The sequence below is a fragment of the Mizuhopecten yessoensis genome, unplaced genomic scaffold (assembly GCF_002113885.1).
Source record: "Mizuhopecten yessoensis strain PY_sf001 unplaced genomic scaffold, ASM211388v2 scaffold2691, whole genome shotgun sequence".
NCBI lineage: Eukaryota > Metazoa > Mollusca > Bivalvia > Pectinida > Pectinidae > Mizuhopecten > Mizuhopecten yessoensis.
In genome coordinates, this window is record NW_018404672.1 from 248259 (window position 1) to 260505 (window position 12247).

Genomic DNA, 12247 nt, shown 5'->3' on the forward strand with positions numbered 1-12247 from the left:
ACAACATGAAACAAGGAGACACCAAAACAAAGGGAAAGACAACATGACACAAGGAGACACCAAAACAAATAGAAATACAACATGAAATAAGGAGACACCAAAACATATGGAAATACAACATGAAACAAGGATACACCGTAACAAATAGAAAGACAACATGAAACAAGGAGACACCAAAACAAATGGAAATACAACATGAAACAAGGAACAACCAAAACAAATGGAAATAAAACATGAAACAAGGAGACACAAAAACAAATGGAAATACAACATGAAACAATGAGACACCAAAACAATGGGAAAGACAACATGAATCAAGGAGACGTCAAAACAAAGAGAAAGACAACATGAAACAAGGAGACACCAAAACAAATGGAAAGACAACATGAACCAAGGAGACACCAAATCAAATTGGAAAGACAACATGAAACAAGGAGACACCAAACCAAATGGAAATAAAACATGAAACAAGGAGACGTCAAAACAAAGGGAAAGACAACATGAATCAAGGAGACACCAAAACAAAGGCAAAGACAACATGAATCAAGGAGACGTCAAAACAAAGAGAAAGACAACATGAAACAAGGAGACACCAAAACAAATAGAAAGACAACATGAAACAAGGAGACCCCAAAACAAATGGAAATACAACATGAAACAAGGAGACGTCAAAACAAACGGAAAGACAACATGAAACAAGGAGACCCCAAAACAAATGGAAATACAACATGAAACAAGGAGAAACCAAAACAAAGGGAAAGACAACATGAAACAAGGATACACCAAAACAAAGGGAAAGACAACATGAAACAAGGATACACCAAAACAAAGGGAAAGACAACATGAAACAAGGAGACATCAAAACAAATGGAAATACAACATGAAACAAGGAACAACCAAAACAAATGGAAATAAAACATGAAACAAGGAGACGTCAAAACAAAGGGAAAGACAACATGAAACAAGGAGACATCAAAACAAATGGAAATACAACATGAAACAAGGAACAACCAAAACAAATGGAAATACAACATGAAACAAGGAACAACCAAAACAAATGGAAATACAACATGAAACAAGGAACAACCAAAACAAATGGAAATAAAACATGAAACAAGGAGACACAAAAACAAAGGGAAATACAACATGAAACAAGGAGAAACCAAAACAAAGGGAAAGACAACATGAAACAGGGAGACACAAAAACAAATGGAAAGACAACATGAAACAAGGAGACACCAAATCAAATGGGAAAGACAACATGAAACAAGGAGACACCAAAACAAACGGAAAGACAACATGAAACAAGGAACAACCAAAACAAATGGAAATAAAACATGAAACAAGGAGACACAAAAACAAATGGAAATACAACATGAAACAAGGAGACACCAAAACATATGGGAATAAAACATGAAACAAGGATACACCGTAACAAATAGAAAGACAACATGAAACAAGGAGACCCCAAAACAAATGGAAATACAACATGAAACAAGGAGAAACCAAAACAAAGGGAAAGACAACATGAAACAGGGAGACACAAAAACAAATGGAAAGACAACATGAAACAAGGAGACACCAAATCAAATGGGAAAGACAACATGAAACAAGGAGACACAAAAACAAAGGGAAAGACAACATGAAACAAGGAGTCGTCAAAACAAACGGAAAGACAACATGAAACAAGGAACAACCAAAACAAATGGAAATACAACATGAAACAAGGATACACCGTAACAAATAGAAAGACAACATGAAACAAGGAGACCCCAAAACAAATGGAAATACAACATGAAACAAGGATACACCGTAACAAATAGAAAGACAACATGAAACAAGGAGACACCAAAACAAAGGGAAATACAACATGAAACAAGGAGAAACCAAAACAAAGGGAAAGACAACATGAAACAAGGAGACACCAAAACAAAGGGAAAGACAACATGACACAAGGAGACACCAAAACAAACGGAAATACAACATGTAACAAGGAGACACCAAAACAAATGGAAATACAACATGAAACAAGGAGACACAAAAACAAATGGAAATAAAACATGAAACAAGGAGACACCAAAACAAATGGAAATACAACATGAAACAAGGAGACGTCAAAAAGGGGGGGGGACAAAAATAGGTTACAGAGAATCAATAACAGTTGGAATTGTAATTAACGTATGTACAATATATTGCTAATGAAGACTGATAACCAGGACCAGAACTTCCTGGTCCTGTCTATATATAGCTGTACCAAGCTTCCTCAGCATAACGAGACAGTAGTACAAATGTTTTAAAATGATTTTTGTTTTCATACAAGCATAGATCTATAAGTATTTTTGTGAATATTATTGAACGGTGGTCCTTTTGAAATTCAGTCCATCATTTTTTGTTTTAAGTGTAATAATTGTGAAAATACCTTCGATTTAAAATTTATCTTGATGTGGGTTTTAAGTCACTAAAATAAATACATATGGCCAGGTAGATATTATGATTGTAGTCATTCACTGCAATTGCTATTCATATTGCTATGACAACAGATTTACCTTTGGTTTCTGCAACAGTATCGATTTCAAGATGATGTAAAAAAAAAACTCAGCGTTATCTTCATTATTTAAGGAGACACGCGTCAATATTGATATCACATAGGAGGGCAGTGAGGACTACAGAAAGGACGTGTTCCCGTAGACCGCAGTAGCTGCGACAGCCTGTCCGCATCTAAGGAGCTGTCCGACCTTAGAGCGTGACCTGGATGGGCTGGATGTTTGAATCTCAGAGGCCCCAACCCTACGGTCCGTATATATGTATATAATTTATTAATGTACTATATTTCTACAGACTACAGCAGTATATGTTGATACTGAATACACATACATGTATATACCGACCTTTGGGTTGGGGATATGTGCCAGGCCAATATTAGTGAGGAAACATCAGCAACCTCCACGATAGCAGTTAGTGAAAGCAATCTCTCCAAACAATTAAGACATATATACGGACCTTGGGTTTTAAGAAATGTGCCACGCCCCTGTGCCGACACAATGTGATGTCAGACATATATAGATGAATTTGTGTGTGAGGCAATGAGTGCAGATATTGTGTGTTTATGTTACATGCACGGGTTTTTATATGTTTAATAAGACATAGGTCCGAATTATGCCTTTCGTTATATAATTATGTGCCATTGACAAAGATTTAGTGTAGTTTTAGTATCCTTTGTGATTACTATGGATTCAGTGCATTTCCGGTGTGATTCAATTAAATAGAAAGGTATCCTCGATAGTCAGGTCAAACAATACAGAAAAAGACATGGAAATGAAATTTAAATTGTCATGTAAACACAAAGAAATGCTCGTGCATTTGCAGTAAAACTAAGATTTTCTCAATACTCACCTCTTTGTTTCATGTCATGCAAGCAACCAAATACAAAATCATTAATTATTTACTACACTGCCATGGCGCCTGTCTTGTGTTGTCACATTTTTATTTTACATCTATTGTTTACACTCGATAACATGTATATATCTAAAAAAAACTGTTTTAATAGTAACAGTTGCATTCGATCTCACCTAGATATCGACCTGTAGCAACTCGTGTGTCAAACGTTTAATTTCCGCATGATTCTTATTTTTCCTATTTTCGTGGTAAATCTAAACCACTAAAAGAAAAACACGATAGAAATGTGTAAACAAAACCTTAACTCGAACCCAAAATCGATCAAACTGGGGCAAAGTTTGAACAAAGGAAAGATTTATCAGGAGAACATTGAAAAAAAAATACATTTAGAGATTAAGACAATGCGTGGGTTTCGAAACGGTTATGAGAGATCCGGGTAAGTGACAACAAAATGCAAGGCAACCTAATGTAATTAAATGTAACAAAGAAAAACTTCCATATGTATAACGCACAAGGAAACAGACTTCCTAATGAGATTATGATTGCGCCAATAACACTTTTCCATAGTCTTTATCAACCGAATCTCTCAAAACCTTGTGTCGTTAGTTTGTTCGACACCATTCAACGTCTATACGAAAATCTAGACTTTCGGATCAAAAGAGTGAGTATAGAACTGCGCCATGTTAACACCATAGGTTGGGGAAGCTGGGATGTTACTGTCAAGAAAGGGAAAATTCACGACCAGAAAATCAAAATCGCAACGCTTATCATACAGGTCGGTAGAAAGTCGTTTCTGCTTGTTTTAAGTAAAGATCGAGGTAAGCGTTTGATGAGAAAAAGTCTCCATGAGGAATTCAGAATATGATCAATGTGGGGAATTTCGTAGTTTTTAAGACGGCACAATGTTGATGTATCTGTAAGTCAAATTGAAGGACTTGGGAAAGTTTTTGTTACCAGTCTGATAAACTCATCAATAAGTTTGCTTCATATGAAAACAAGCACAAATCGTCCAAAAAAAGGGGGCACGGTTTGTTCCCAGAAGAATGCCTAGACTGCTGGAAATTCTTGCAATCAAGCTCAACTCATATATCGTCAACCAGGAACTCAATCATCCTCAATCCTACGTGAAGTTTGGGCCTTTTAGCTCATTAATAAAATTTGAATCACGAAAGCAAAAATAAGTAGGTCAAGAGGGGGCACAATGTATCCGCATGGGTCTTGGTTAGACTATTTCCGTCCCATAAAAAACAGATAGTCAGTTATTTCGGAGTAGCTTTCATGAGGCGGTCATACAGGCTGCTAAACAACAATGAGAACCTTCGAATAAAATTAATCTAAACTATCAATGGAAACCCTTGAACTGAAATTGCATTAAGCAGAAGTGGCATTAAAGTCGGTATCTTATATGATGAAGATAGGGATACATTTAATGCGTGCGTTCAATCCCAGTAACAAAGAGACCAATGGGCCTGTATCACTCACGGGCAAACACGTCTCATAGCAAGGTTCAATGTCAAATTATACAGACAACCTTGATTATAAGAAATTAACAGACTGATATCAGTAGACGACACATTGTTGGTCTTTGTTGGAAAATTTTAAATCATTGTATTCCTGCAACCTTCATGGTTGACCAGGGTCAATCTGCCAATATTTTATCCCTAAAAAATACAGGCCAAATGTTAAGTATTAGTTAATTTATTTGAAGATATTTGATATCCTTTCATCCTATTGGCGTAGAGTCTATATACCTTGTCCATTTAAAGCTATGTCCATCAGCAAGTTATACAGGCACAATATAATTACTCTCGACCTTACATAAGGATTGAACGGGTTTTTTTTAAATGCCGTGTAATCCTGATATTTGCATATCAAATTGTATAGTTATTATTGATCTAAATATAGATATTCACTTATGTTTTTGATATTTAGGGCTACATTCGCGTTACCGGTTGAAACGGTACGTGTGGCGCAGAAATTTTCTACGATAAACGAACACACTTGGACCGTTCTATAAGCAGAGCTAAAAATCCACAGTTTCGGAGAATAATAAACAATGTATCAAGAATATTATGCCCTTCTCTCACGCGTCCACTAAAATACATAACGTATCTTAAAAAATACATGTGGCTTGACATTGTTTTAGAAAGAAATAACGCAAACTAGCAATATTCAGCAGTTTAGTTTCGGCCAGGTACGTCTGGACCCCTCAATCTACACGTACCAAATTTTCCTGAGGTCAGACTCGGTCCAAATCTGTACCTGTCGTTTTCTTTACAGGTTCAACCGGTTCAACCGTTTCAACCGGTAACGCGAATGTACCCTAAGTGTCTGTATCGTAAGTGCACACCGAGATTTCTGGAACAACCTAACGTCACTAACATGTTTGTTTTTAACGGGTGTCTCACGTTATTCGAGACCGGAGGAGAAGCTTCAAAATGACGCAGATCAAATTGCAGTCAGAGTCTTTTAAATGCAATTTCTTCTGGTAATGGTTATAGAAAAACAGTAGAAATGTAAATTTAGTTCTGCAAAAGTCAAATGAAGAGGTGTCAGTATCTTGAAGAAAAAAAGGTTCACCCCAGCAGGATACAGATCAAAAACCGTGACCATAGGTGGCAGTTGTAGTAGTTGTTTAAAGATTTTAACATACATGTATGTGAGTTTCAGGGTTTCACAGTTAAATAAAGGGAGACTCCCTACAAATGAAGAGACATCAAACGTATGGACGTTATAGTTATGTTGGTGGTAGTAAATAAAGCGAGGTTTTTGTGGTTAGTGGTGGTAGAGGTTGAACAGTAGTTGTCATCACCCTTGGCGGCGCAGTGGTAGTGTTAGTAGCTGGTTGGTTGTATTGGTATAATGGTGGACGTTGTATTGGTATAATGGTGGACGTGGTTGGTGGTGTTGGTATAATAGTGGATGTGGTTGGAGGTATTGGTATAATGGTGGACGTGGTATAGGTATAATGGTGGACGTGATTGGTAGTATTGGTATAATGGTGGATGTGATTGGCGGTATTGGTATAATGGTGGATGCGGTTGGTGGTATTGGTATAATGGTGGACGTGGTTGGTGGTATTGATATAATGGTGGATGTGGTATTTGTATAATGGTGGACGTGGTTGATGGTATTGGTATAATAGGGGATGTGGTTGGTGGTATAGGTATAATGGTGTACGTGGTTGGTGGTATTGGTATAATAGGGGATGTGGTTGGTGGTATAGGTATAATGGTGTACGTGGTTGGTGGTATTGGTATAATAGTGGATGTGGTTGGAGGTATTGGTATAATGGTGGACGTGGTTGGTGGTATTGGTATAATGGTGGATGTGGTATTTGTATAATGGTGGACGTGGTTGATGGTATTGGTATAATAGGGGATGTGGTTGGTGGTATTGGTATAATGGGGGATGTGGTATTTGTATAATGGTGGACGTGGTTGATGGTATTGTTATAATAGGGGATGTGGTTGGTGGTATTGGTATAATTGTGTACGTGGTTGGTGGTATTGGTATAATAGTGGATGTAGTTGGAGGTATTTGTATAATGGTGGACGTGGTATAGGTATAATGGTGGACGTGATTGGTAGTATTGATATAATGGTGGACGTGGTTGATGGTATTGGTATAATGGGGGATGTGGTTGGTGGTATTGGTATAATGGAGTACGTGGTTGGTGGTATTGGTATAATAGTGGATGTAGTTGGAGGTATTTGTATAATGGTGGACGTGGTATAGGTATAATGGTGGACGTGATTGGTAGTATTGATATAATGGTGGACGTGGTTGATGGTATTGGTATAATGGGGGATGTGGTTGGTGGTATTGGTATAATGGGGGATGTGGTTGGTGGTATTGGTATAATTGTGAATGTGGTTGGTGGTATTGGTATAATGGTGAATGTGGTTGGTGGTATTGGTAAAATAGTGGACGTGGTTGGTGGTATTGGTATAATTGTGGATGTGGTGTGTGGTATTGGTATAATGGTGGATGGGGTTGGTGGTATTGGTATAATGGTGGACGGGGTTGGTGGTATTGGTATAATGGGGGATGTGGTTGGTGGTATTGGTATAATTGTGGATGTGGTTGGGGGTATTGGTATAATGGTGGATGTGGTTGGAGGTATTGGTATAATGGTGGGCGTGGTATAGGTATAATGGTGGACGTGATTGGTAGTATTGATATAATGGTGGACGTGGTTGATGGTATTGTTATAATAGGGGATGTGGTTGGTGGTATTGGTATAATGGAGTACGTGGTTGGTGGTATTGTTATAATAGGGGATGTGGTTGGTGGTATTGGTATAATGGGGGATGTGGTTGGTGGTATTGGTATAATGGAGTACGTGGTTGGTGGTATTGTTATAATAGGGGATGTGGTTGGTGGTATTGGTATAATGGTGTACGTGGTTGGTGGTGTTGGTATAATAGTGGATGTAGTTGGAGGTATTGGTTTAATGGTGGACGTGGTATAGGTATAATGGTGGACGTGATTGGTAGTATTGATATAATGGTGGACGTGGTTGATGGTATTGTTATAATAGGGGATGTGGTTGGTGGTATTGGTATAATTGTGAATGTGGTTGGTGGTATTGGTATAATGGTGGACCTGGTTGGTGGTATTGATATAATGGTGGATGTGGTTGGGGGTATTGGTATAATTGTGGATGTGGTTGGTGGTCTTGGTATAATGGTGGATGTGGTTGGTGGTATTGATATAATGGTGGATGTGGTTGGTGGGATTGGTATAATGGTGAATGTGGTTGGTGGTATTGGTAAAATAGTGGACGTGGTTGGTGGTATTGGTATAATGGTGGATGTGGTGTGTGGTATTGGTATAATGGTGGATGTGGTTGGTGGTATTGGGATAATGGTTGACGTGGCTGGTGGTATTGGTATAAGGGTGGATGTGGTTGGTGGTATTGATATAATGGGGGATGTGGTTGGTGGTATTGATATAATGGTGGATGTGGTTGGTGATATTGGTATAATGGTGGACGTGATTGATGGTATTGGTATAATGGTGGACGGGGTTGATGGTATTGGTATAATGGTGGACGGGGTTGATGGTATTGGTTTAATGGTGGATGTGGTTGGTGGTATTGGGATAATGGTTGACGTGGCTGGTGGTATTGGTATAAGGGTGGATGTGGTTGGTGGTATTGATATAATGGTGGATGTGGCTGGGGGTATTGATATAATGGTGGACGTGGTTGATGGTATTGGTTTAATTGTGGATGTGGTTGGTGGTATTGGTATACTGGTGAATGTGTTTGGTGGTATTGGTATAATGGTGGACGTGGTTGGGGGTATTGGTATAATGGTGGATGTGGTTGGTGATATTGGTATAATGGTGGACGTGATTGATGGTATTGGTATAATGGTGGACGGGGTTGATGGTATTGGTTTAATGGTGGATGTGGTTGGTGGTATTGGTTTAATGGTGGACGTGGTTTATGGTATTGGTTTAATGGTTGATGTGATTGGTGGTATTGGTATAATGGTGTACGTGGTTGATGGTATTGGTTTAATGGTGGATGTGGTTGGGGGTATTGGTATAATGGTTGACGTGGCTGGGGGTATTGGTATAATGGGGGATGTGGTTGGGGGTATTGATATAATGGTGGATGTGGTTGGTGGGATTGGTATAATGGTGGATGTGGTTGGGGGGATTGGGATAATGGTTGACGTGGCTGGTGGTATTGGGATAATGGTGGATGTGGTGTGTGGTATTGGTATAATGGTGGATGTGGTGTGTGGGATTGGTATAATGGTGGATGTGGTTGGTGGTATTGGTATAATAGTGGATGTGGTTGGTGGTATTGGTGTAATGGTGGACGTGGTTTATGGTATTGGTTTAATGGTGGATGTGGTTGGTGGTATTGGTGTAATGGTTGACGTGGCTGGTGGTATTGGTATAATGGTGGATGTGGTTGGTGGTATTGATATAATGGTAGACGTGGCTGGTGGTATTGGAAAAATGGTGGACGTGGTTGGTGGTATTGGTATAATGATGGGCGTGGTTGCAATTGTGGTATATTAATAGAAGTCGTTGATGGTAGCAGTTGTGGTATAGTGGAAGGAGTGGTTGGTGGTAGTGGTATAATGGTGGAAGGGGTTAGTGGTAGTAGTAGCAGTTGTGGTATAATGGCAGAAGTGGTTGGTTATAGTGGTATAATGGTGGCAGCAGTTGCAATTGTGGTATTTTAATAGAAGTCGTCGGTTGTAGCAGTTGTGGTATAGTGGTAGGAGTGGTTGGTGGTGTTGGTGGTAGGAGTGGTTGGTGGTATAGTAGTAGCAGTTGTTGTCATTGCAGTAGTATTAGTAGTAGCCATGGTGGTGGTATTTATCCTGACACCAATTGGTATAAATGCAAGTTTAGTTTAAGCAGATTTTATTGCATATTACAACAAAAGGATCACAACTTATGTATACCCTTTCCTGATAAATGCTAGTCAAGCAGAATTGAAACTTAAACAAAATCATAAAATAACACAAGGCAGTTTCTTTTTTAACTGAATTTTATTTTTTACCCACAAAAACATTTGTATATATCACAAATAGACATGGTATCAGAAAATTAAAATCCATTGAGAACCTGGTTTGACACAATTAAACGTCCAGGTATTAGCAAAAAAATAATAATATCTATTTCACTGTTTGATCATTAAAATACACATACACCATACAGTACCATAAAAATATTCTAGAACACCTGGTAATACCCCTCATAAAATAACATTCTAAAACAGAAAACTGTTGACCTAGAAATGACCCAAAATGATACTTTTGATCAATGATGTACATAAGCATATCAACAAATATCACCAGAGTCTATCATATATCATATACCCATACTTCTTAACGACCCATTTAATACTTCAGTGAGTCACAGACTTGAGGACCTGAAAAGTTTACTGATATGATTTACGCTATCATATGAAACTTTTTCTAGTTCTGACATCAAAATTAGCATCCTTTGGAAGGACTTTTATTCAACTCGCACCTGTGTTAAAATAGTAGTTTGACGAACTTTTACCAGTTCTAACAGGGAAGCGTGATGAACTACTAACACATTCTAACAGAAAACAGTGATAAACCCCAATCCTATTTTAACAGAGTAGCAAGATTATCTTCGACATGTTCATAAATCATTTACTTAAAAGACCTGAGCAGAATATGGTAAAGTTGCCCTAATATGTCAATAATATATCCATGGTTAAGAAGTTTGAAATTCCTCCTGATGGAGGGAGACTTCTGATGAACACTGGGAGAGAGATTGTTATAACAACATTTATGAACACAAGTTACTATGAACTGTAGATTGTGATAACATATATACCTGATATTTTTTGCATTTAATTTGGGTTCAACATCCTCACAACAGTCAGGGTTAAATGGCGATGGACAACTGAAGTAGGATTTATGGTGATTTTGTACTTTTACTGATTACTATGGATAAAAAGGCTCAGTCTGCTTTTATTAAAATTCGTAACAAATCTTATAAATCTTAATAAAGAATAAGTTTACAGTCTTCAACATTTTGAGTGCTGTGATTTTAAAAGTTGGTCAAGGTCATTTATTTAAACCAAAACTGATAGGCCTTTACTCCAGTAACCTTAGTTACCTATGTTCAACAAAGCATGCCTCTGGGCCTTATGGTTGTGTAGAAGAAGTTAGTTTGAAGAATTAAACTGATAACAGGCGTAATTGCTATGGCATTAACTTAAGTCACTTTGTACCGGATGGGCTACTGTATTTCACAGGTAATAAGCCCAACCCCACTTTTCCTTACCTTCCGTACATAGAGTGGGTGACCAGTAATAAGCCCAACCCCACTTTTCCTTACCTTCCAGCCCAACCCCACTTTTCCTTACCTTCTGTACATAGAGTGGGTGACCAGTAATAAGCCCACCCCCACTTTTCCTTACCTTCCGTACAAAGGTTGGGTGACTGTTAATAAGCCCACCCCCACTTTTCCTTACCTTCCGTACATAGGTTGGGTGACTGTTAATAAGCCCACCCCCACTTTTCCTTACTTTCCGTACATAGAGCGAGTGCCCAGTAATAAGCCTATCCCCCTTTCTTCAAATTCATCAGCTATAGTAAAAAGATGTTTTTTGTAATGCTGTATGGTAATGAAAATCTCATACGCTGAATAAATTAGAATGTTATACTGAAACAATACATACACACTCTGTGCGGTCAATAGGTACATTGTAAATGACAATTTTAAGTTAAACCTACCATCACACTTTAAAATAAATACTAGGTTAATTTACATACATTGATAATTATACATGTACAAACGATACCGAAGAACAAATAATACAGACAATTTACAGACTATAGCAGTCTTTCATATCTACAGAAAAGATGTCACAATTTTAAATATATAGCCACAATGTTGAGAGTTTTGCCTTTTTCTATTGTACATAAGCCTTACAAAATTATATTATTGTTCCATTTATATTACTTCCTTTATATTCATACACAAAAGTTAAGGTTGCAAGACTTTTAACTCACTCACCCCTGAAAACACATTTAAACTCTTCCAATTCAAAGGTTAGAATTGTTCATTATGAAATTTCAGGGGCAAATGAGTTCAAGGAGCTGCAACATTTGAATTATTACAGAAAAGGATTAAGAAAACAAATTTCATTACTGTTAAAATGTGGATTAGCTCCCCTACTTTTTATTATTAAGTTGGTCCAGAGATCAAATCCCTATTCCGTCTTTGTGTATTGCAGAGTTATCTTCTCTTGGGGGCAGGGATTAATTGTTACGTCACTTGTTTGTGAGAGTAACGTCATCAATTTTTGAGAAAACGATGTAATTTTCTCACACAAACC

At 37.8% G+C, this 12247-nt stretch overlaps 2 protein-coding genes and 1 long non-coding RNA gene across 3 annotated transcripts; 2 read left to right on the forward strand and 1 right to left on the reverse strand.

Annotated features, from left to right (window-relative positions):
• The first annotated feature begins 7139 nt into the window (after positions 1–7139).
• Positions 7140–7547, forward strand: LOC110446430 (elastin-like). Its single transcript, XM_021491583.1, has one exon. It carries the CDS (start codon positions 7140–7142, stop codon positions 7545–7547), a length of 408 nt encoding a protein of 135 aa, XP_021347258.1.
• Positions 7548–7875: 328 nt separating this feature from the next.
• On the forward strand, positions 7876–9438 carry LOC110446431 (elastin-like). The gene has a single exon (XM_021491584.1). The coding sequence runs from the start codon at positions 7876–7878 to the stop codon at positions 9436–9438; it is 1563 nt and encodes a 520-aa protein (XP_021347259.1).
• Positions 9439–9898: 460 nt separating this feature from the next.
• On the reverse strand, positions 9899–12191 carry LOC110446401. Its single transcript, XR_002462461.1, has 2 exons — positions 11273–12191; positions 9899–11190 (listed from the first exon to the last, which is right to left on the reverse strand). It is a non-coding gene; the product is annotated as an uncharacterized LOC110446401 (long non-coding RNA).
• Positions 12192–12247: the final 56 nt, after the last annotated feature.